This window comes from Poecile atricapillus, chromosome 1, assembly GCF_030490865.1.
Source record: "Poecile atricapillus isolate bPoeAtr1 chromosome 1, bPoeAtr1.hap1, whole genome shotgun sequence".
Taxonomy (NCBI): domain Eukaryota; kingdom Metazoa; phylum Chordata; class Aves; order Passeriformes; family Paridae; genus Poecile; species Poecile atricapillus.
Genome location: NC_081249.1, coordinates 159,974,742 through 160,001,323, shown reverse-complemented (window position 1 = coordinate 160,001,323; position 26,582 = coordinate 159,974,742). Strand labels below are relative to the sequence as shown.

At 42.1% G+C, this 26,582-nt stretch overlaps 1 protein-coding gene across 4 annotated transcripts in view; it reads right to left on the bottom strand.

The window, feature by feature from the left end:
- Positions 1-26,582, bottom strand: part of NRXN3 (neurexin 3) — a 961,828-nt gene that overhangs the window by 886,357 nt on the left and 48,889 nt on the right. For 3 of the 4 annotated variants that reach the window (XM_058828777.1, XM_058828767.1, XM_058828773.1), the window contains exon 1: positions 20,719-21,427. In XM_058828777.1, coding sequence (XP_058684760.1) covers positions 20,719-21,427 — 709 coding nt within the window. Of the gene's footprint in view, positions 1-20,718; positions 21,982-26,582 lie in introns of those variants that run through there. The other variant, XM_058828761.1, reaches the window with a different exon arrangement.

Sequence of the window (26,582 nt, the reverse complement as noted above, 5' to 3'; positions counted from 1 at the left end):
TCCAGAAAAATTCCTGCACACTATCTCTCTCTCACACAGTTGTTCCCCAGCACTAAGGGAGAGACTCCTCAAAAAAGGCTGGCACGGTTCTGGTTAGCCACCTGGTGCCATCAGGTGCTAAGATTTGTGCTTCAGCAGGTCTCTTCACCAAGGAACTCACAGTCTCCTGTTTTAAACACTCATCTCTCTGAATTGTCTACTGATCTGAAAATAAAAACCATTGCCTTGAAATTTACTTGCTATCTATAATACGCTAAGCATGCCTCTGGATTTGGTGTATCAATTATTGATTTGCTCACTCCAATTACAATTAGGATGGAGTTCCAGTGAGCCTGAGAAGTGAGAACTCCATTTATCACACATAAAAATACATAGTGCATGCTCCTGCAATGTACAAAAATCATTCTAAATATAGCAATGAGTAATCAGAAGAAACACATCTTCTCTTCCTCTCCTTTCTACACTTACATACAGTTTTTAGAGTACATGTTAATGGGCTTTATATTCCATGTTATTGCTGTATTTGCTTCTGCAACATATATATTTAAATAAAACAGAAGTCATCAGGAGGTTCTATTGGAAGCATTTGCCTTGTTTATTGTTGAAAGGCACTGCTTGGAAAAGAGTAACTGCTGACTTCAGTAAATGTGAACCATAATGACGGGAAACAGCTGCATTCTGCATCTTTCAAAATGCTAAATTTTCTTGTGTGATTGTCTAAATGTAGACCTGCAGCCTGCAGCAGAATCTATGCAGATGCAGGCCCAAGTGCATAATCACAGGACCTCATACCCACTGAATTCAGCAGATGTCTCTCTTCATTGAATGGACTAGGCCCGGGCCCCTAAAATTAACAGCATTCAAATGCAGGAAAAAAATTGGTTTGTTTTTTCTTTTGATTAATGTGTTAACATAATACACATAAGCTCATATCCAGAAAAACAGAAAACATAGAGGGTGTAGGAAAAAGCTTTACATCTTTTTGGTACTGAAAAAAATAATGGTTTAAATCTCTACTCTTTTTAAATCTCTACTCTTTTTAAATCTGTGAAAAAGAGTGTATGCAATAAATAGCTTCCATGCTCATTATCTCAGATTTTTTATACACGACGCTGCTGAACAGTATGAAGCCTCCAAGCCACCAGTTCAAATTCACTGTAAGTCAACAAAGATTCAAAGTTGTTCCCAGCTAGCAGTCTTTCCATAACCTAAGTGGAAACAGATGAACAGACCCCTCAATTCATCTCCTGGCTGATTTCCGAATCCAGAAAATCCACCATCAATAACTGGCTTCCAACAGTACGCAAACGTGTTGCGCACCATATAAACTGTGAGAGCACAGCCCCTCTTCCCACCAAGACAGACAGTAGCACTGATACCTCATCTGGGTCTCAAGCACAGAAATAATGCAATTTAGTCTCTTATTTCTAAATGCCATCCCTTTGCAGAAAAGGATGGCACCAGATGCTTGTTACACGAGTAAAAGCCAGTACTTCTCCTCCAGGAACTGCTATTACTCACCAGCCAGGATCCAGCTCTATGTGTTCATGCACTAAAAGCACAGAAAAGGAAGGTGGTAAAATCTGCAGCATATGTCAGGCTGCTCCAGAGTGTTTGTACCTCCATGTCTGATGAGGTCAAAGAGAGCCACAGCCCCTTTTCATTCCCTGAGCAATTCAGGGTTTGTAACTGCAGCATGAACCAGGGAAAGCCATTCAGCTTACTCTGATTACTTCTTACAGAGCCTCATTCACTGCCAGGTGAGTAATCAGTCCCACACTTAAAGAGCTAATAAAAACTTCCTTCAATAGGAAGACACTGCCCTGAAATAAAACAATAGCAATTAGGGAATAGAGATGCAATTCATCTTTGGATTTCAGTGGTAGCCATAAGCACTGTTGCTGAGGGACTTAGAAGAGTGACAGTACCTTCTTTTCTATGCCTACTAATTACTAAAAGGGTAATATCTCTTCCCTCTTCTTCAGGAATATGTCAGTATGGATCCCACTAGAAATTGCTGGAAAGCAGCATCCTTCCAGGATGGTAGGAGAAAGTATTTTACCTACATCAAGGAGTGATTGGAGGACAGTATTCCTGAAATGGCATCTGGCCTAGCTGGGTTTTCAAAGAAATAATGTTGAACAAGATTAAAAAATTTCATTATTCTGTACTGTGACCTTACAACATGATGCAGAAACAGGTATTAACATTGGCTTTTGAGTTCACAGAATTACAAAGCAGTTGAGGTTTGACGGGACACTCATGACCATCTATTCTCACTGCCCAATGCCTCTAGGTCAAAGTAGACCAAATTGCTCAGGACTTTAACTAGTCAGATTTTTACTGTATTCAAACATGGAAGACCTTGCAACAGCTGGTGAAGTGAGCCTGGATATGCAAAACAGGAGACACATTTCAAGAGAGCTGATAAAACCTGGTACACGTTCATATAAAATGGAAGAAGGAAGGAGTGGGGGGCATTTAGACATCTAGACCAGTATAACAATCCAAATACTGTCATTTGGCAAAAGATGATCAGGTACATTATTGCCTAATATCTAACCCTAGATATTAGGCAGCATACATAAGGAAGTAATAGAAAACTACACAGTTGCAAAATTAGGGCAATAGAAACCTAGCACAGGCAGTACACAGAAAAGCAGATGAAGCACTTGGTATCTTCCCTTGTAACAAGTCGTTCATGGAATATTTATATTAGCAAAATGTACAGAAGGAGATTTATAAGGACTTTTTTCAGCAGCCACCAGCTGCTGGGTATCAAAAGTCAGGTGAGGAAGCTTGCCAGCTTGGAGGTATAGAGCAACAGGATTAATATTTGACCCAGATCCTGATGATTTCCCAGTGAGAGAACAATTGAGTGCATCTTCCTGGCTGTTTGTATCATGTAGCATTTTATGGACATCCTGCTTATCAGCCATGCCAGAACCCTATAAAAGAAGCAGAAACACTGGGTAGATCAGCCCTGACTACTTTCTAATCCAGGATGTTACTGTAGCTTCATCTCCTTCCTAGAGCACACCACTCACCACTGCAGAGAGCTCAAGTGGCTATCTGCACCTTACAGTGGTATGGCCCTGGAATAGTCATGCCCATTGTCACTGCAGGGCAGAGAATAAGGAATATTCTTTTTCTCCAGGATTAGCCATAAGACTTTGAGGTAAAAACATGTGATTCCATTGCTTTATGGTGCCTAGACAGAATATATGTACCTTGGTCATGTTCTAGAAAGCCAGAGGTGAACTCTAACAAATAGCATCAGTTCTGCACACCATCATTTGAAAAGCACCAATTCCTTTTCACCAGTGTAATACAACTTAAACCCTAGAAAAAAAGAAGCTATCCAAGAGGAGGATATTGCCTATCAGCCATAATGTTCATGAACTTAATTGCTTGTTATGAGTGAAAGAGAAACTGTTATAGCTTCTATCTCACAGGGAAGTGGAACACTTCTACTCCAAATGCTGAATGCTTGATGAACCCTTTACAATTACATGAAGAGTAAGGTAAAAAAAAAAAAAACAGGCCTTGTATTAGGAGCACTGAGATAAACAGGATCACTCCAAGGTATATCCCACAGACTGGGTAATGGAACAAAAGAACAGTCTTGAGCCAGTCTTAAGCTTGGTGATGTCAGAGAACAAAGACCCACTTCACTAGACCTCTAGTCTGTACCTCAGACAGAAGACATGCACGTGTGCATCTGCTGGGTTCGTTCAGACCCAGAGGAGGGAAACAACCTCCCTTATTATTTGGCACAACAGAGCATGAGCAAAAGCCACTTCTTCACTCCTACATAGTCTCTTGAATGACTCAGAAAGAAAGCAACACCCACTTCTGTTAGGGCACGCTTTCTGAAAAAGAATGGGAAAAAACATATAGAAGACTAAACTGGTCAAGTAGCTACAGCCATATGGAATTTAAGAGAGGATGAGTCTGTCTCCAAAAATTTATTCACTAAACTCTGGAAGTACTCCTAATCATCACTGCAAATTTGCAGGTGTATAATATGTGTGGGCTGTATTATCAGGGAAGAAGACAACTCTTATCCTCCAATGTCTCACTGAACTTCAGGCTGGGAAGAAAGTTAAATCTATTGACCTGAGAATTGCATTCACTGCAATTCAATGATAAAATGCAAAACCTTAGAAAGGAAGAGTTAGGCCTTCTGATATTTCAGAACATTCAGTCCTGTTATGAATTACAGCTATGAAGTCTCAAGTGAGCATTAGTACTGCTTTCTCATTAGATTTTACTCTTCACAGTCTTTCTCCATACCAGTAGGGAAAGATATTTTCCATTGTCTCAAATGCAATGACCACCACCTTCTTACTGACTCCAGATCACTCAGCAGTGTACAGTCTCATGGCATATACAGTATCATTGGTTTGCTGGATGCCGGCCAGCTTCAGGCTATTTCTGTGGAGGTCTGAGCCAGAACCTTTGCAATCATCTTAGAAAATACAGGACTTGGCTCCATTAGCAATGATGACCAAGACAGCCTTGGTGCTGCTGTGTCATCCCATGAGTGACATCAACCCTGGCTGCTTTCTGCCTGCTATAGTTTCCACATCAGTCTTTGCTTTCCAGTCTGCTATAGTAGGCACTGAATGAAGCCACCTCATTTGGGAGCAGGAGGCCAGAACTTGTCTCCAACAGGACCTTCAAAAACTGCTCCAGCAGATGGAGCTTTTACCTCATATCTTTCAATTTACACAGTTTTGTGGAGAATGACAAGTCGGGCATCTGCTCTTTTCTGAAATTCCCACACAGAGAAAAGAACCCTGTTGTGACCATCCCCTATAATGATTAACCCTGGAAAATACACAACTCCTAAAACTGGCAGGGCTTTGAATCCGGAGGGGTCAGGAGGAGGCAGTTCAGACAGATGGTCTAGGAGATAAGACAGATGAGTATTTTCTCAGAAATTAGTTTAGTTTGAGTGCATTAGGAATGTTCCATTATCTAATTCTCTGTCCTAAGGCCTGGAGGGAAATGAAAGAAGGTCACACCACCTTTACATCATCCTATTAAAGGAAAGGGTTCTTTTAGTTCCAAAGGGTTCCAAAGTTCCTACATCTCTTCTAATTTCATTTATGAGGAATGTGTAGGCCAAATAGGATCCATACTGACATCAGAAGACCTGGAAGACTTCACTCCTCAAGGCCAAGAGCAAAGGAATGGGAAAAAAAAAATAAGGCTATTGTAGGAAAAAGAAGATTCATGCATCACTGTATTCTTCTTTTATGTGGCAAGGTTCTTGGAACACATTTGACAAGGGCTAGGTGTGGGGAAAGATTTGATAAGGGAAGGTGTGAAGAGTGTATCTCTAGTATCAGGTGGCAAATTCCAGCAAGAGAATCAGATATCAAAAGGAGGGAGCTTTAAATGATGCTCATGGAAGAGATCCTCAAAGAGATCCACAGAGATCCACATTTCACCTATCTGAAGACAAATACTAGAATGCAAATGTGGAACTACAGCTTTCCCTTACAACTGAGTGTTTTGAAAGCTGATCAGCTTTCCATGCTTGGACAGCTTTCCCACGACAGCCACACAGAAGGACTGGGTTTTCCCTTGCTGACTCGCTCTCTTTTCCTCCAGTTGCACAGCCCAACCCCCAGACTCACGCAGCTTTGCCTCAGAAAGACAGCTTTGCCTCCCAGTGCCAGTATGCAGAAGCTGGCCTGGCCAGTCACAACCAGGAGGCTCTTCCCCTGCTAGCCATGATCATCTTGACAGTTCTGCTTTCTCCTCACATCATCTGTCATCTCACTGCACTTCCCCTCCCTGAATTCAGCCTCCTCCATCTACCACTTTAGGGTTGGGGGCAAGAAGAACAACAATCAATGCCAGAGCCAGAGCACTTACTCCTTCCTTCCTTCTCCCACAAGAGTGATAAGGCAAACAGAGCCAGGGTCAAGCCTGGATGGGACAATTAGGTTGGAGGAAAAGCTGTGAGAAGCAGCAGAACCATAAGCTGCTCATACAAAAATCAGCTCATACTTCTGGTTTGAGAAAGGAGCAGCTGGAGTGTTGATGTTTAGGTGTGATTTGACTTAGAAAAGACTGCTAGAAAGATTTAACGAAAAGATCCACATAGTCACAGGTCTGCACATCACTCTCCAAGCATCCATCATGGAGATAATAGCTCTACAAATACATCTGAGTCTGGACTGGCCACTCGCTTTTGTGTGAGTATCTTGGGATCCAGTTTGACAGTGCTACCAACAAATGTCACTCCTGATCTTGGGATAGCCTGTTAGTTTAGATCTATTTCCTTCTGGCCTAGTTCTGATGATGAGTTTTATTACAGACATAAAGGAATTCCACCAATGTGGCTCTTCACAGCACCAATAATTAAATTGTTGTGCACTGCACTTAAATAATTCATACATAGTGCTTACAGCTTCAAATAATTGAATTTAAACAGCTTCCATAATAAATGCCAGTCAGAACTGTTAGTTACCCCAAGCAGAAGACTCATACTCCTGTATGCTATGCAGTAAAACAGAGTATCTGCTGGAGGACAGCATGGTTAAATGCAGTTTATCACAATTACATAGAAAATAAGGGAGCACTTTTGGGCTAAAGAGCATCTACTCATGTTTTCTCATTATGTTATTGTTTCTAACACAAGCACAATGTCATCATGCCCCATCTGCCACCATTTTCATTCCACGCTGAACTTGCTGCTCCCTTGGGTAATTTTTCTTTGCCAGGCAACTTTGCTTTCAAGGGTAACATGAGAAATGGGGCATACATTTTTAGTGTCTAAAGAAGAGAATTTTGGGCAACAAACACAGAAGAAAGAACTCAGTAAAATTTTTTTAAGCTGCTCAAAGAGAGTAAAGCTAATAAAAGAAGTCTTTTCAGGAAACTATTTTTCCACAGGACTTTCTCTCTTCTCATGTCTTGGACAGCTGTACCCTCTGCTGGGTAAAAAACTGGGTGGCCAAGCCCCAAGAGTCGGGGTGAATGGAGTTACATCCAGCTGGTGGCCAGTCACAAGTGAGGTTCACCAAGCTCTGTACTGGGACCAGTTCTGTTAAGTATCTTTATCAATGATCTGGATAAGGGAATCAAGTGCAGCCTTACTTTGCAGATGATGCTAAGTTTGGTGGGAGTGTTGATCTGCTGGAGGGCACAAAGAATCTGCAGAGGAATCTGGACAGGGTGGATTGATGGGCTGAGGCCAGTAGTATGAGCTTCAACAAGGCCAAGTGTCAGGTCCTGCATGTGGATCACAACAACCCCATTCATCACTGCAGGCTGGGGGAAAAGTGATTGGAAAGTGGCCCACAGAGAGGAAAAGGACCTGGGGGTGCTGATCAACAGTGGCTGAACATGAGCCAGCATGTGCACAGGTGGCCAAGGCCAGTGGCATCCCAGCCTCTATCAGCGATAACGGGGGCAGCAGGACCAGGGCAGAGATTGTCCCCCTGCACTTGACACTGTTGAGACCACAACTCGAGTCCTGTGCTCAGGTCTGGGCCACTCACCACAAGAAAGGCACTGAGGTGCTGAAGCATGTCCAGAGAACAGAGCTGGTGAAGGGTCTGGAGAGTAAGCATTAGGAGAAGCAGCTGAGGGAGCTAGGGAAGAGAAGAAAACCTGTAGAAGAGGAAGCTCAGGTGAGACTTTATGCCTCTCTACTACTACCTGAAAGCAGATTTGACCTAGGGGAGGACTGGGCACTTCTCTCAATTAACAATTGAAGAATGAGTCTCAAGATGTGCCAGGGAACATTCAGGTTGAATATTAGGAAAAATTTCTTTATAGAAAGAGTTGCCAAGCACTGGAACAAGCTGCCCAGGAAAGTGGTTGAGTCATCATCACTTGGATGTATTTAAAAAAATGTGTAGATATAGCACTTTGTGGTAAGTTAATAGCTGGACTTGATGATCATACATTTCTTTTCCAACCTAAACAATGCTATGAAAATAACCAACAAAACAAAAAAGTCAAATTGAAAACTCTTCTTTCTTCATCACATATGAACAACCTTCTATCAGTTCTACTCAGCTGAAAGTTCAACCCAACAGAGTCCTGCCTTCAGTGGTTCATTGGAGCCACTCCGGAACAAAATTTGAAGTAGAACTTACTGTTTCCATGGTTAATGAAGGCTGGACAGAAACAGAAGTTTACATGAGAGCATAACCTTGCCAGGTTTGAAGAAATTCAGAAGGGAGGGGAAATGTAAAACCACAATACACTTTCTCCTATTGCCTTCCATCCAAGGGTATGTTCAGTAAAGTATTCAAATATTTGAAATTAGTCTTTCATTTTGGAATTTTAAATGATGAAATCATAAACCTCTCTCTACTGGAAACATTCAGAGGAACTGGATTCTGTCTTGAAAAATTGTATGGGAGCACACATAAACTAGAGACAGGCAAAACCAGCTAAAACTTTCATTGCTAAAAGTCTATTTTTCCTCATTACTAACTCTAAAAAAAACACTAAATAGGGGAATCCATAAAGCATAGCCCACGTAGTGCAGCCTACTGCACAAGGTACAGAACAAGCTGGTTCAAGGTGGTACCAGCCAAGTTATGAGACAACAGCCCCAAAGGCAGAACTTCTTAGTTATGGTCAATCCAATCCACCAAAAAGAATAAAAATAGGTATTTCATTGAATTTCAACTGAAATTTTACAAGAATCCCTAAAATCCAATGCTCTGGTTTTAGCTTCACTTTCAGTGTAAACCACAGCATTTTGTGGCTTTTCTAGCACACTTGGATAAAACTAGATAAACTACTACACTGTTTAATACTTAGGATTTAGCATTCTGGATTCCAGTTTCACCCAAGGCAGCTTCTGACTTGATACCCTTCAATAATTCTCATTCTGCTTGCCTCTCAGTTTTGCCATCAGTAAAATGGAGATAGCATGCATTCCACAGTGCAGATGTGAAGGCTGACTGATTTATCAGTAGTTGTGAGATGCTTAGGAATACTCTGATGAAATGTGCCACATGTATGCACAATTTATCATTAACCTGACAGCGTTTTAGCTCTTTTATTTTCCTGCCTTTCACACAATTCAAGTGCAGGATGCCTGAAGCACATTTGAATGGATGCCATGTGGCATTTTCATTGTAGCAGGTACTACCATTTAATTCTGAAATTCACAACTTTAGTATCACATTTAAGTAGGATTTTTGCAATTCATTTTCATTCTTCACTTGGTTTTAAAAGAAGAACATTTGATTGGTCTTGGTTTCAGTTCAGTATCAGATCATTAAAATTATTCAAGGCAAACACAGGCAAGGAAAGAATCTCATAGAAGAATGTGCTATTTGGGCCAAAACTTTAGAGGTGAAAAAGGACAGAAATAAATACAATATGAAGGCAAAATCTACTACTATTAGCTACTATTTTGAATTCCAGCTCAGTCACAAGGCTTCAAGGTGCCTGAATCACTTTTCAAAATGGGACTTAAAAGTAACTTTTTTAACTTAAAAGATCAACAAATCTAAGTAGATTTGTGTTTAGCTCTTGGTTAAGCATCATCTTTTAAGCATCATTTTCACATGAATGTGAAAGCTTTGCTTGAATAGAGAGTACTTGGTATATGAAGTTAATTTTAAGTTGAGTACTATTTATGGAACCAGATGTGCAAGAAAACATTTTATACAATGATCCTTACAGTTAATATTTTTACTACAGAACAGCTCATTGATGACACAGTATCTGCAAGTTAAAATCATTCACATGCCCACGTTGCAGCAGAGCTGTGCACAAGGAGAGAACAGCTGGGCAGCTGTAAGGATAGAAACTAAACCAGATGTAACCTACATTTTGTTTCACTCCCAGACCTGAAAAGGGGCTTAAATTGTTTCAGTCAGCTTTCCAACAACTTTTTATCAATTAATTAGGAGGAAACTTAAGCAATTTCAGCTCTAGAAGAAAACTAGTGGAGATGGTTACAAATGCCCCAAAATAGCGTGATATAGATTCATAGATTTTTAAGACCAGAGGGAGCACTAAATAGACCTACAATATAGCAGTGACCTCCACTGTAAGTGGTAGCAAGGCTATAATTAAACACCACTGACAAATGAGTTCTGAAATCACAGCCAATTGTTCTCCCAGGATAGAGGATCTGTTACTTAGCACTTCGCTTTAGCTATCTTTTGCCTCGGGCAAACTGGGAGTCACCGCACTGGCAGCAGCAGTGACAGGGAAAACATCCCAGAGCTCAAGAATGACTGTCATGCCATACTGGTGCAGATCCCAAGTGATTTTCATAGGCAGAGCCTTGCTTATCCAGCCCAAATTTCAGCTTGGGCTGGCTGCATTTCAAAGGGCATTTCTTTCACAGAGAGATATTTGTTATGCTCTTCTTTGGGAATGCCTGCTGCCCAGTCCTTAGGTCCAGCTACATTATAAACTACTTAGGTTCAGTCCAACATGCTAAAATGCAAAAAACTGAACTGCTGACAACCCCAGCCTCTCAAATCAGCATCTGTGGTTCTTTGTTAATATGCTCAGCCTTGCTGCCCTCACTGACACTGTTGAGAGACTGCACTGTTCAGTGGTACACACTAGGAGTTACACGGGAAAGAGCCCACTCGAGTCCTATCCACTCATAATTATTCCTCGAGCCTTTCTTTTAGTGGAGCCCTTGACAGACAGTAGTACCTATGGAGCTGTCACTTCCAAGGAGCTGAAAGGATAACAGTGCTTCACACCACTCTTCTCTCCTGGGAGGCTTCAAAGGGCACCAATCCGGTCATTGCTGTATTTGTGCTCCAGGCTCACTTGCTGTCTGCAAGCTGAAAATCTGTTCTCTCTGGTTAAGTTTAACCTATGCTTAGGTCTCCTTTTGACTGCTCTTCTGAACCTAACAGCTCCCACAGAAGCATGCTGGGGTTGAACCCATGGGTTTTCATTAGTTCCATTCAGTCACTGTGGGACTATATACCCCTTTCTTAAAACACGTCAACATTTTTGTGATACATTACAGTTCATCAGTAGTAGATCCATATTTGGGCTAATCAGGTCAGTAAATTATAAAATAAACTATACTGTTATGTGTAATAGATACAGAGTACATTTTTTAAAAAATCAGGATACAGAAATTCTACAAATTAAAAATACATTGCTTTTTTCTGCAGATTGTCATCCAAATCAGTTGGGGTTTTTTTATAAATATTTTGATCTGAATGAAACCACCATTTCACACAAGGAAAACATTTCCAGTCTGTCTGATTCTGATGTGTCTTAGCTGGTCAAAATGTAACTTCACATGTCTCTCATCCAAACATGCCACACCATAGGGCAGGCAAACACCAGACTGCCTAAAAGCCACATTTCTGTGTCAGGTGCAAAGTAGTGAAAATGTGTATATGTATATAGGCCTCATGTCTGCTCAAAACCAGGAGGCTTTGGGATTTGTTGTACATGTGTTCATTGCTGCAGTTGAGACACAACTAAGCATTTCAACTTAAGTAATGAAGAAAAAGTAAATTTAGGAGGAGGCAGCCAGCAAGCTAAATTACAAATTGATCACTGGAGGCCTACTTTTTTTTTTCCAGTGAAGAGAAAAAAAAAAAATCTCCAACAACACAGTGCCCACTAGAGGAACTCTGAATAAAGAAGATCTTTCATCTGTCATCTTCTGCAGCATTCGATGTTTACTCAAAAGGTCTTGTATACAATAATAAACTCATAGTCATAACATTATCATCATATTCCAAGCTCTGGGATCACACAGCTACCAGTACCTAATCTGCAAAATTTTCAGCTAGGTATGCCTGTATGAGTTTTGCCCCATCTTTGGCACTAATATAAACCTGCCTCTAGCTGTGATTATCCTGAGGGATATAGAAATGTTACTGCTCCACAGTGGAAACATACCTATCTATTATGTTCACTGATCTCCTGTTGTCCTTCCTAAAGTCAAAGCTATGTGAATTACAAGGACCTACCACAGATCTCCCATTACAGCAGACATCTGTTAGGCATCATGCAGGGTAGTTCCTTTGCACAGCCCCCTGCCTCCTAGCACACCAAGTCCTAGAGCAGGTCTCAGAGAAGCCACAGAGAAAAAGGCAAAAGAAAGAAGTGAAAATACAAAAATTCTGGTTACTTTACCAGCTTTTTCTTTTAGGTAGTCCTAAACAAATTTAATCATCTTTCCTCTTCACAGACTTCACCTTTTTCTTTTTTCCTTTATTTTTTTAATCAGAAATTTATTAAGGAATGATTCCACACACTTCTTCCCCATTTTAAAAAACTGTTTGGGGAATATAAGCAATTTCAACCACATACAGAATGAAGCTTAAGGAATTCAACTGCAAATATAACTGAACTATGAAATTTGCAGATCACAACACTAGCCACTCTCTTTATGGCTAGTCATTCCTAAACTCTTGCTCCTGACCAGCCTCAGTGGAGAAACGTGCCTATAATTCCAAGGATTTCTCCTATATTACCTTGAGGAGAAAGGTACTGAGAGCCAGGCTTGCAAGATGGACACAGCAGGAATAACCAGAAAATCAAACAAATGCCTGTGGAGACACACCAGAGGTTTGGAAAACTCAGAGAGTGTCATTTTTCTCAAGTACTAAGGCAACAAACCACAAAGAAATGAAAATCCAAGAGACCACAGAGGCTGAGAAAGGCTTCTGAATAAATGCAGCAGCCAAGCAAACTATGGAGCCTGCCAGCACTATTAGAGATTGAAGTCTGATTTTAACCTACAGCTCAAATTCCTACATCTACCAAGGAACTGTTCCTTTCTTTTTTGATAAAGGTCTCTTGCCAAATACTCAGAGCCAAACCTGGTCCATTATACTCACTCAGGTTACTTAACTGGTCAAATCCATGAGTAAGAGGAGGAAGCTCACACCTCAGAGCAAAATCCTGAGTCAAGTACACCTTTCCTCCTTGCCCTACATTGCAAACTGCAGACAAATACACCTGCTTCATCTAATAAGCAGTTAGAGCTTTGATGAGAGTTAACAGGAAAAGCAAGATTTGTACGCACCCTTTCAGTGCCTTAGAACCACAAAACACTCACCAGCTTTGTGCTAATTAAACACTCAGAAACAATCCAATGGGCTTTCTTTGCTTTCCTGCTTTTTATGCATAGAGGAACAGAGGAAGTGCAAACTATGCCATTCTGCTTGCGTAGCCTTTTATGCTTTCTCTGCTTCCCCTGACAGCACAAGGTCGAGGCAAGTCATGAGTATGGAGGGTGAAAGGGGCAGGCTGAAACCAGCAGCCACAGCAGGGAGAGCACAAGGCAGACAGGTAGGCAGAGGTGGGCCATGTACAAGGAAAAGCATCTGATCAGCATCTGAGGTTCCCAGCAGAGGACATTTGGGGGAGGTCAGTGGAGCACATGGGTCAGATACAAAATAAAAAAAAGTTCTCTTTCTCCTATTGCTTGTATCAGCACCCTGCAGTGCAGCATCTGCTCCATGTCACCAACAGGGAAGAGGCTACACTGCTGCTCAGGCTCTGTCTTTACCAGCACAACTGCAGCCTGGCCTGGGAAGGGTCTGCCTACTCAGTGTGGCACTGCACAGAACAGAAGGAAACTGGGAGATTTCTGTTGAAAATAATGATGAGGAACACTCCTCAAAGATGGCCACTTAACAAGGAAAATCACCTTAATTTCTAACTGCATGTCCTAGCTAAAAAACTGACAATCAAACCACATCATTCTACTGGGTGTTCATGCATTACCATCATTTACTTGTCATGCTAAGATATTTATATGTCTCTATCACTGTCATACCGAAGCATATGGGATTCTTAACACCTGGAGTACAGGAAGCCCCACTGGCTACATATTTCAGATATAGAAACTGAGACACAGGGGGTAACCAGGTACATATCCTCTGCAAAGAAAGGTCAATTGATTCAGTCTTGAGTCCTTTAGTCTGCCAGAAAATTACTCCAGGGAGGCAGAAAGACTGTGGCAGAAATGGAAATCATCCTCTTAGGTGCTAACACCCTTATGACCAGACCATTCAAGTTCTGCTGTCCTGCTCCAATTTCTTTATACGTTACACCTTGGTCTCTTTTCAGAATAATGAGGTGAACAAGTGTACATGCAGGCAGGGCCTGGAGAGCTGACACAGCATAACTGGCAAAGGTGTCAGTAGCACAGTATGTGAATCCAATGTACTCAGGTCTCAGCTCCATTTCAGAGAAAACACACGCAGATACAAATGAGTTCTGCTTCCAGTAAATTGTGACATCCACAGTCCTTCCTACCTGCCCCCCACCCCGCCATCGACTTCTCTCAGTCCTTGGGCTGTTTAACCCAGTTGTCAGCTCCTGGACCTGTTTACAGATGGAAGAAGGGGGACTGCTTTGCTCTGCAGGGTGGGTTTACAATGGCAGTGAACCTGTCTGCAATGAAGGATTGTGGGAGAGACACACACATACACCACAAGTCACACTGCTGTCCCTGGACAGCAATAACGTGGCAGTTGCCTTGCTTTCTATAGGAAGAGAAGAAAGCTTTTCTGTCCATCAAGTTCAAAGTTGGTCAGCAAAGAAACAAAGAGGTAGAGTGAAATTTGAAGTTAGCCAAGGACAGGTGGCAATTCTACCATTTCATCCATGGATTACCACCTTCTCCTGCACCAGGGAGCACTCAGTGCTGACGTTGATGTGCAGAGGCTCTTCTTTCAGTAGTGACAGAGTTCAGTGGACACGTGTGCTCCTCCTCCGATTCTCTCCCTGGAGCTTTGTGGCACCATTTCCAGCATCCTCAAGGTATCTGGGAGGATTATTGCTCTCCAGTTTTCACCAAACCATAACAAAAATTACCTTGTGGCAAATGCCCTGCTCACCTCCGTACCAGAGTAAGGATTAAAGCAACAGCTACAGCATGTGTTGTCTTGCTTGGGGCTATATTTACTGCTGATTGACCTCCATGACAAGCAGCCTAGCTCAGCAGAAGCCTCTACAGTAATAATAAATCAACTCTTCCCCCGCCTTTAATTTTTTATGGCAAAACCAAAGGAAAATAAACCTTTCTTCAGAAATCAAGTTTGAAATCCGTAAGTTTTAAAAAGTAATTTCTCACTTTGCTCACTTTCATATAATGTTACTTTCATTCCAATCTTTATTTAGTAATGCCCAAAAAATCCAAAGTTTAATCCAAAGTTTAGATGCAGGCTGTGCACACTTTGGGACCAAGCAGTAGGCAGCAGGTTGGTCTATGGGCTCACAGACAATGCTTGTATTCAAACTCCATCTAGATTTAGTCCTCCATAAACTTGGTCATCCCATTCTCTTTGCAAGGGCCCAGAACTCTTCTATTCTATCAGGCAGGTGAAACCAATATGGAGCAGCTACTGTAAACAGTCTATGTGAGCTATGGTTTACTCTTCTGTAACATTTTATAAAAGAACATCTTCATCCTGAGGGTTTTTTCCCTTGAGCTCCATCTTCTCTTGGCCCACAAATTATTGTCACTCTTCACCAGTTCCACCTTACACCAAATAGCAATCTCCTTTGTACCCAACCACCACCTGCTTCACTTTATCAGGAGAGATGTCCAAGCTTTGCCTAACTAAGGGGTTTAACATCTCTTTTGCCCAAGGTCTGCAGCTGACCTGTAATCCAGGTCAGAAAAGGACTGTAGTCCCATGGTCATCTATAATACATGAGAGGGAAACTACAAGAATATAGCTGTCAGCATGTATTGCAGCCAGACTATTTGAATCAATGACACTCACCATACAGGGTCCTGCAATCTCCCTGCAGCTCCCCTGCTTTTAAAGCAGGGGAGTCTACAAAACAAAACCAGCTAGCTCTGGAGTTGCTTAGTCCACACTTAGTGAGGGGGGTCCTTAGCATCTTCTGTGAAAGGGTATGTAGGATCAAAATTCAAATCCTATGGGTCCTGCTCAGTTTTAATATTTATCATTAAGAATAACAATGGTGAAACTTCCACTTTGAAGTTTCAAAGCACTCTATAAACATTAATTATAAACATTAATACCTGAAAACGTCATCTTTCTCTGTTGCTCATCTGGCAATGAATCAAAAAAATTGCAACCAGACTGTAAAAAAGAGTATAACTTTAAATACAACCAAAGGAACTTAAAACCAGGAAGAATGAGCAAGCAAAAGAGATGGGGGTAACTGAAATGCTGCAAAATTAAGTCATGGGCAGAGTTCTTACCAGATTTCTGCCCAATGGCCAGTGCTGTGACATAAGAAGTGACATAAAACAGCAGATTTGACCCTTGCAATATTTACTCCACTGACTTTGGAAATGATCAATTCTAAATTTTGCACTTTTTTGAAGATCTGGGCCCATCCAAAGCGTGTTCCAGAACTGCCTGCTGTCCTCTAGAAGACCAAAGCACAAGACCAAATGGAGGGTCTGCAAGTGTTTATTGCTGGTGAATTCAACAACCAATTTATATTCATCTATCAAGGAATATGCAAGTGGAAGCAAATATTATGGTCATGTTCATTTGTTTCTGATTACAAAATGTATGTAAATGTATATGCAATTTAAGTGCAAGCATCAGGCTCATGGCAAAGTGCCAAATTATCCCTTAGTGTTTGGAAGACTGGGGTGGCTGCAGGGAGAGAGGGTGACTGCAAGTGAGGCTGGGCAGTGCCTTCAGATACAGCCAAGGCTGAGCTGCTCCAAAGAGGCAGGAAGAGGATAAATCCCACAGTAACTTGTCACTTTAAACGAAGCTGAGGGGCTATAGAAAGATCTGTTCCCGATGAAGTTAGAAGTGTGATAATTACAGAGCAATGGGCTCCTCTGTCATTCAGCAGGCAGCATCCCCAGGAAATCTTGCTCTGTAATCAAGGGAAGAGGTGCAATCAAGCCCGTATTCAGCCTTCGTTTAGAAACAGCCCCTGCAGGCAACACAAAGGCTTCAGCATGGTGCTTTGTGAAGTTGGTGATCAATGCCTTGGTTCTGCAACTACAAGCAGAGTTAATGTCATTTCTAAGCACATCTTCTGTTCACCTTTCCTCAGAAAATCCAGGAGTCTTGGAAGAAGGGTAAGGGTTTAGGCCAAAATATGGTTGTAAAAACAGTGTTGCATTCACACTGTCCACATTTGTGAGCTCATTGTCTACACAGCAGTGTCAGACAAAGAGAAAATTTCTTGCAGACTGTCATCGTGATCCTGAATGAGCAGATACAACCCCATCTGGCTTCCACAGCAGCTCAGCCTGCAAAATTTGCAAGGGGAAGGTTTTCTTGGGCTTTTTTTCCCAGAAACGTGAATGTATCTGTGATGATCAAATTCCACAGGAACCTCATTCTCTTGGCAGCAGTCTGATTCCAGAGAGACTGATGAGGTTTATTAGCGGGGAAGATGTCTCTGAGTTCAGCTTTCATGTCTAATGCCACCATTGCCCAGAAACATACAAACTAATAGCTACTCAAATCAGCCATCCTTTGTACCTTACAGAGCTGTCAGATTCAGTGAACCAGTTTACTCCAACTGCAATAATAATAGTCTCACATTTTATTTAAAACAGCTAAACCTTCCAAAGTGCACGTATTTCCACTCCCACTGAATAAACTCAGGCACAGAAACTGTACCTGCTCAGCTACCACCTGGGCATGTGACTGCCACAATGTACACAGTCCTACTAGCTCTGAGTGCACAAGAAGTGACAAAATTTTTTTGCACATTGGGGGCACGTTCTATACAGGATTCACAGTTTCATCTCAGTATGGAATGGTTGTTCTTTGTTGACATTCATCATAACTGGAACTGCATTTGAAGTTACAGTAGCCTATAATACTGTAAATGGAGCTCCATTCCATCACAGCACAGAATCAGCAGGTTCCACTCTCTATTTACTTCTTCTATCTCTGGCCACAAAATAAATGAGTTTGCTATGGTTTTACCATCTGCAGACATAGGAATCAGTCAATAGCCAAGTAATGGCCTGGACACTGTCAAGAGAACTCATTATTAAAAAGGTACATATTACATTTAGCTGTTCAAACAGAACTTGTTATTGATCGGATCCCATCAGTTCCCAGTAAAAGAGCCAACTCTGGTGATGAAATGAAAATATGCACATAGACTACAGACTAGTAAATACTGTAATGGAGTGAAGGTTCTCCCCACAAAAAGGGAGTTGTTGATACCCAGTCGAGAGGCCAATCTTTTTCAAAAGTGAGACTGGAAATAAAATAACCATGTTACTTCTGCATATATCCAGAGACATGATAAAGATACAAAACAAAAGGAAACAGTTCTGACAACAAACATCTCAGTCTCTTGGGGAAAAAAAGCAAACAAAGAAAATACAAGTTGTTTAATGGCCAATCAAGCCACAGGCAGGAAGAGCCTGTAACCAGTTCTGCCATTCCTGCCACATCCTACTGTTTATCAGTGGATGTTCTGTCACACTCGCAGAATTGAAAGACAACATCTTATGCTTTTCAAAGTTGGACAAAAAGGTAGCTATACTTAATTTGGTTCCTGTTTTTATTCTTGCCACTTTTCTTTGTCTGCTTGTTTCCACTTACTAATCAACCTTTTATTTTGGTTTTCCCATTCATCTGTACAGACACTGTAACATTTTTTTAAGTGACAGCATTCAACACACAGAAATCACCATTGCTACAGCATAAAGGAGGCCGAAAACAGGCTGATTATAAAATTCTAACATAAACCAAATATACACCGTTTAGTAATATATGACAAAACAAGAAGAATCAAACTAGGTAATGACTGTGAAAATCTCTACATTTGATCCACTGGAAAAGTTCTCCTCGCAGCATGTTCTCTGAGAGTGAAAAGACCCCAGATAACAGTGAGTTAAAAGTGTTTGCTTAAGAAAGCACATTGTGACAAACTTCTTTGCTCACCCTTAACAGCAGGTTGGGCTGGAAACTGATGAATCACTATAAGAAACAAACAGCAATGGTGACTCACAGCTTCAAACAGTAACAATAGCACTGCTTTATCCATGGTGTCTACAACAAAAATATCCCTGGACTCATTAAAAGGTGTATTTCAGATTGTTCCACCCACCCAGGAAATGAAGGAAGTCCACCCCCTGAGCCCTGGTTAGAGTTATTACAATTGCCCCACAGGTACATGGAATTCCTGCTCACTTACAGCAGTCTTTCAAGAGGTTCACTGAAAACCATACGCTGTTGATGTCTTGCGCAGCTCCCCAAGGAGTCTGGATCCATCAGCCCAGCAGCAGACAGAGCCTTATATCTTTATGTCTCAGGGTCCACATGCCTGTGTGGCTCTTGCAATCTTCGATCACCACAGCTGGCACTCAGACCTGAGGTGTGTTTGTTCTGTAAGCGTATGAGGACCAGGCCTGTGGCCCAGCTCCTGAACTGCCTGGTCACACCCAGAAGTCTGTCCAGCCCCTCATAACTCATGGCTCAAGCACAGAAAATTGTTCTGGCTCATTAACAGTTTGGGCTAATCAGGCTGGAGTAAAGCAGGAAGAATTCTGGTGTTCAGCACTTCACAGGCTCACACCTCCTGTTTAACACTCATGCACTGTTACTATATTATTTGGATAAAAAACCAAATTTTCTGTTATGATTAAAATCACCTTAAAATGCACATATGAATGCTATGTTTATTTTCCAAACCTTCCCTTCCTATAAAAACATGTTTGCTTCGCCATCTAAATGCAGACTGTAAACGTAGAGCTGTAGGGCTTTTTACTTAGATATCAAGAGTATAAGGACTGTTTTCACCACTTCTCACATTGTACAGACTGAACTCTGTTTAATCTACTTTCACTGCCAAAAGAAGTGAACAAATGTGAAAATAAATTATTTCAAATATTTCCACTTTGATAAAATTTCAGGTTGGGTTTTTTTCCCTTGAGATTGAACACTTGTTGTCCAGGTTTCATCTTTGATTTAAGCTCAAACTGTGGTGTTTAAAGCCAAATGTCATAAATAATGTGATGAGATTTTCAAATTCACACAGGGATTTTCAGTTGACACCTAAGTCTCCCACACGTACAGAGTTAATTACAACCACATTACTAAAGACCAAAGGAAAAATCTGAAATACACTTCATCATGTGGTTTGCATGACTTAGAACTTTCAAACTCAAAAAGAGAGTACCAAACAATGCAGAAACATTCAAATCCCTCTTCCCTTTGCAACACTAAGTAAGATCAATTTTAAAAGCAGTTTAAGCAATTTAATCACGGATGCTAAAACAATCAAGGTGCCATTCAGAAATTAGTATGCAAGCAATTGAAGGGAAGCATGGGGCTTCCACAGGCTAGCAACAGCTAACAGCAAATAAGTATACAATGCCCTTTCGATCAGTTATGTGAGATATACATATATATATATATAACTCCTGTTTGCTGACACTTCACTCAGTTTTCAGGGACTACTGAAAAAGCCAGCCATTGCTTTTACCAACACTAACCTAACTACTTAATTTTATATACAAATTTATGTTCTCTACCCTTATTAAGAAGTTGCTGATGAAATTAATGATGACGATGATAAAAATCTGCCCATGCCACAAGTGCAGCATCCTTTGAGAAAGACACTTGTTGCTCATTGTCTACCTATTCCCATTTCATTACTTCCATTTGGAAAAAGAATGGTGGAACTTGATTTCCTCGGACAACCATCAGCAGGAATAAGAACTCTGTCATAGCTCTGCTAAACAAAAAATTAACTCTTTGGATTGTGTAAAGGCCAGTGAGAAGCAGGGAAGTATTCTCTTACCTTCAGAGCATAGTTTGCCGGCATATCCAGTGGCTGAGCAGTCACAGTGTGGCTCGCCATCCAGAAGGAAGCAAGTGCCACCATTTTCACAGGGGTTTTCTGAGCAAAGTCCTTCCATTTCCAGTCGGACCCCTTGACTGCCCAAGAGCTGCGGCTCAGAATTGCCATATTTCAGATCCAGGATAAATCCTTGAAATGGAGGCTCACTCAGAACACCATCAAGAGTCAAGGCAGCAGGACGAATGTCCAGTGGGACTCCACCAACAAAAAGGTCACTGACGATATTCATGTACTGGCGTTGTGGACGCACCTCACCCGGCTTGGCTTCACCATCCACCACTAGCACCGTCCGAAGGTGATTGCGGCTCACCATCAGGAAGTGCCAGTTGCTGTCATTTACCTGCTTGTCTGTGATAACTGTTGTCTCTGCACAGTCCACACTGAACTGCAGCTGGATGCGCCCATCAACCAGGGACAGACAGAGGAAGTCACAGACACCACCATCATCAAAATAGAGAAGCAGCCCAGCAGAGACATTGGTCTTGAACTGGAAGCTGAGTTCGCTCCTAGTGCTGGCATCCCAGCGGAGGTAGCGGGCCCACTGGTTCGGGATGCCCATGAACTCCAGACCCAAACAGAGACCCAGCAAGGAGCCCAGCAGCAAACTCACCTTCAAGGTGAAGTAGACAGAATGCAGAGTGAAACCCATTGTTTCAAGAATCTGCTCTTCCCTAGGAGAAAAAAAGAAGCCACACTACTGGGAGGAGAACCCCAACAGTCACCACCAAATGTTAAATCCAAAAGGAAGAGAAGAGCAGAGAGAGTGACAGAGAGCAGGAGAGTAAGTGGAAAGTGAGATTGCAAGTGCACAAGTGACCAAGAGGAAGCGTCTCCTCCCAAGGAAAGATCTCAATTATCTTTTAGGAACCAGAGGCTTTTATCTCAGAAGTACAGGGTACATGAAGTGACTTCTCCAGATGGTGTACTTCTCTGAAGGGCAAAATAACTTACAGTGATTTGTTTTGGTAGAACACAAAGGTGACACTGGTGTTCCAGAAGGAAGGAAAGGGAGAGCCAAAGCCCAAGCCTAAAATTCTTGTTTTCTACAAGTGATGTTGACAGAGATGGCAGTGAGATAGAAGAGAGAGTGAATTCATAAAGCACGTAATCTTCAAGAGGGCAAAAATAAAGTCAATCTTCATGATGCACTGGTGGATACCCAGCCCATAATTCACTGCTTGGCACTCACGGAGCTTGCAGGACCTATGGGGTCAAGACAAAAAAAGAAAGAGAAAATGTTAATCTTACTACTCACCATGTCTTTACTAACATCTTGTCCAATAACTCGTTTACATTTCTTGATACTCTGGATACTTCATGCTTGCAATTGGCTGTCCAGGTCTCAAAAGCAGCAAGGGCATCTATGTCCTCAAAACTAAGAGGCCAAAATAGAGAACTCACCAAGACATCTGCATACATAACAATGATGAGAAATACACCAAATTATTTTACCTCCTTTGATGGATGCAATTTCATTGACTTTACTGAGAAATTGTGCTGGAACTTTCCCAGTAACAATTACCGCTCCATGAAAATGCTTAGGGCAAAGACCAGAGTTACTTAGAGTTTAAAATCTGGTAAGGGCAAGACATGCCATTATCCAAACTTCCTATTCCATTGCTTACATTATGCTTCCTAGCACACCAAGGAAGCATTAGAGAAGACAACCCTGCCAGCTTGTCACACAACAGCTTCCTTTACTTCACATGTCTTGCATACATGTGCTTGTCTCTGCCACAGACCTCTGCAACCTGGAAACACGTGCTATGCAAATTACACATGGCAACCTGCAGCTTAGATGATAGCAAACTTGTATCTTAAACGCTAAGAACTGTCTAAGCACTTGACCACCTACCCTGGTCTAGTGGTTTGGCAAAAAGGACAGATTCACCTCTAATTAAGAGCAAAGAATTCTAACTGCCTTCAATGAGTTACATCTGTTAACACTGGGATTTAACTCGCTTCTGCATACTTGCATGTGGGTGAATGTATGTCTGGTGTAGGAGGATGTTTTAAGTGACAAGTAAAGGCAGCACAAAGCTAGGCTCATTCTTTGAAAACTCTACCCAAGAAGAAAGCAAGTTTTCTATTAATGCGGGTGTTTGTTCACAAAGATGGGTTGGACACAAGAACAGCTCTGGGAATGGCTAACAGTAGCATTGATACAAAACAGGAAAGGAGGTGATGAGAATCAAAGCCTTCAGCCTCACAGAAGTCAGCATGAACACAGCTTCCACAAACTGGAACACAAATATTGTGAGGCAGTATTTGCTTGGGAAAAGTGTTTTGTGCTGTGGACTGTGAGAGCTGTTCACACCAGATGCCTTTCAACCTCATCACCCATCTTGCTCTTAAGGAGAAGGCACACAGACACTGCAGAAGTGGGCAGTGCTGGAAAGTTTGTGTTTGGTAGGGACAGAGGTTGAGCTGGAGAAGAATCACTAGGAAACAGAGGGCTGAGTCCCCAGAGCTGTCAGTCTGACAAATTTAGCCAGCACAAAAAACAAGTCACTTAAAAAACAAAAGGGATCAATTAAAAGAAAACCCACAAGTTGGATAGAAATGTGAGCTTTCAGTGCCCAATGGAAACCAGGCCTGTTCCCTGCAGCTGCCTGAGTGGAGCACGTTAGCCAAATTGCTATAAACACAAATAAAATCAAGTCAAAACCAGAGGGAAGATAATTCCTTTTAATTGTTAACAGCTTGGCTGAGGAAAAAGGAAGGTGGAAAAATGAGGTGTTAGGAGAGGTGTAAAATGAACAAAGAATTAAATGAAGAATCCAATTGTTCAATTAATTTGTCTTCCCAATAATCACAATGTTGCCCAAGTTCATGGGGGTTTTGGGGGGTCCTGAAAAATTAACTGGGAAAAAAGTTATGTGGTTCTTGTCCATTTATTTTTCTTGTCTCTGCTCCCTAGTGGATCCACTAAAATAGCCCATGATTTATGGAGAACAATAGAGTGAGAGAAAGGTAAGAGAGAAAGTGATGACCCAAGCCTGGAATTACTGATGAGATGGAAATAGGAACATCATAATGTGTGTAAATTAGCCAGTGAGGTGCTTCTAGCAGCTCACAGCTTCCTGGACCATTTACTACCACCATGGCAAAATTCACCACTCCATCAGACAGCTCTGTGCTCAGCCTGAGCTGAGAAGAGTGAAAAACTCATCATGGTAGCAACCATCCAGAGACCCCAGTGCACCAGGGCTCTCATCCCAGCTTTTAATTCTCCTGGGCAGGGTAGATTGCACCATCTGCATCAAAAGCAGCCCTCAGTCTTATACTCTTCTCTCCCTGTTTTAGAGGACCTACACTTTGATAAGCAGTGAAAAATGCTGCAAATCACAGCAGCAGGTGGGAACACTACAGATAACCACAGATGAGATGCCTATGTCCACACACGGTTCAAACTCCTGTTTGAAAAGCCTATCAATCTCCCAATCCCGGGATGCTGATACCCTGTTTTACACAGACAAATCCCAGCCTCTGTGGGTCACTTCAATCCTTGGGATATTTCAAAGGTACAATAATGGCAGTAGGATACCTCTGTAGTGCAAATTTCTGTAATGACACAAGCTCATTAGGGCAGGACAAAATGCATAGTCAACAAGGGAAACCAGATAGAAATGGTTAAACAAGAACAGCAGTTTTAACTGAGGGAAGCCGAGGCAATTCTTCTTTCTGTTTTGATTGAGAGAAGCCAAGGTAATCCCTTTCTAGCTGGTTTGAAAGAAGACAATGCCAGCTCTGTTTCAGAAGAGGAAGACAATGCAAAAACCATGAAATATAGGTGTCATTGCTGGGTGCTTCACTGCCTTTTAGACACTGCAGCTCAGATTTTGGGAAGGCTGCCCACACCCAGCCACTAGCAGGCTAGGGCCATCTGTGACTCCCCCAGAGCTCTGTCAGCACACGTCAGTCCTGACTCACAGTGCTTCCCATTACTCCAGCTTCACGTCTCACACAGTTAAGTCTCTGAGAGTAAACCTTACTGCACTAGCAGGGTCTTCAAGAAGAGCTCAGAAGACCCAGTGCCCTTTACAGAAGGAGGCACGATCTGAATCCCAACCTTGAGAGAGTGAATCCTGACACACCAACCCTGTGCCTCACCCATGCCGACAATTATTCTCCAAGACACGCTGAGAATGAATAATTTTCTGCTCTTACCATTTTATTTTTAGCATAAATACTACCCTAGCAGCCTCATACAGCACACTGCTACCATAGCAATACATGAGCGTTTGGGACAAAGGCTACAGAATCACAGAGTAATGTTTTACGTATTTTATCTCTGAGAAATCTCATTGTCATGGCATGACCACATCTTGCATGAAAAGGGATTTCATGATGGACAGCAGCAAGCAAGTTCCCTCTGCTGCACTTCCAACAGCTTGCACCACCTCCGTGGCCCACCTGAGAGCTGCAGCAGCGAGGAACCTGCACACTGAACAGACGGCTCAGCATCTCGCACAGCCAAACCCACTGCAGGAAACACACCCACTTGCACTATTGAAACATCCCACTCTCAGGGCTGACAGAGCTGAACAATTTCCCCAGCCTGGGAAGGGGCCACAGTGCCAAAGGCCAGCGCTGCCTATCCACCGCACGCTTTCCCCAACTCGACAGCAGCCTGTTAATGCCAGGTCAGAGCCATCTGCTCAGCAGCCCACGGAGGGGGTCTCGCCCTTGCTTTGAAGTGGCTCTCAACCACTTATCAGCTGTATGCAGAGTGTGAGTGACATTATCTAATTGCCAACTAATTTCCATAATTACTGACTGGCACACTCTGTATGCAGGGTTAATATTTTTGCAAACGTCTTGAAACACACCTGCATAGGAAAGGGGGTGAGAAGCTGTTGCTCTGCAGCTTATTTACCCAACTGCACAGAAAGATTACAGGAGATGGCTTTGTCACTCCTTGTCCTCCCTCCTCCGCTACCTCTCTCTCTGGCTGCTAATTGCTTGGGGATAGACTTACTTGTATTTGAAAGTGCAATTTTCAGCAGAAAGAAGCACATAGTTAGATGAATTCAAAGACAGGCTGGCTTCCCTTGAAAACCCCTGCCTCAGCAGCCCAGCCCAAGCCTGGCTAAGTCCTGTTATTCCACTTCAGGATACTGGACAAAATCCCAGTGCCACACTGATGGGGAAGATTTACAGACCACCCAGTCTGACGTCCTCTTCCACAAACAGAACCACTCACTATGGCACAGTTTGCGCAGAAGGAAAAATATACATTGGTCACCGAAGATCCATGTATTTCATACCCCATGTGAACTCACTTTTGACCTTTCCTTCATTCGAAAACAAGAAAAATCCAATTGTTTTCTTTATTCCTCAAGCCCTAATGAAGCAGCAGTTTTAAGAAGGAGTAAACAGGATTTGGCTCTGCATCCACGTGTCTTCCCTCAATTGGCGAAAAGCACAGCAATCAAATCATGCTCTATGACATAAGCTACTCAAAATGATAGAGTAAAATTTACCCTCAATAATTGATATTAAAAGTCAAGCTTGCTAGCAGAGAGGAATGGGGAATCCATAGTATTTATTCACTCATCCAGTTCTGAACAGTGGGCTCCTTTTGGCTAATGCTTTGAAATCTTTATGCCTGATCTATCCCCTGCTGAATTGTGGCTAAAGACAAAGGGTCAAAGCATAAAAAAAAAAAAAAAAAAAGAAAACCCTTCCAATAAAGAATGCAGATGTGAAAACTGTGAGTTGCTACAGTCACTACAGATAAAAAGGAACACAGGAATCCTCCCATCACACAACATCTTCAGCAAGGATGCATGGAGAGATGT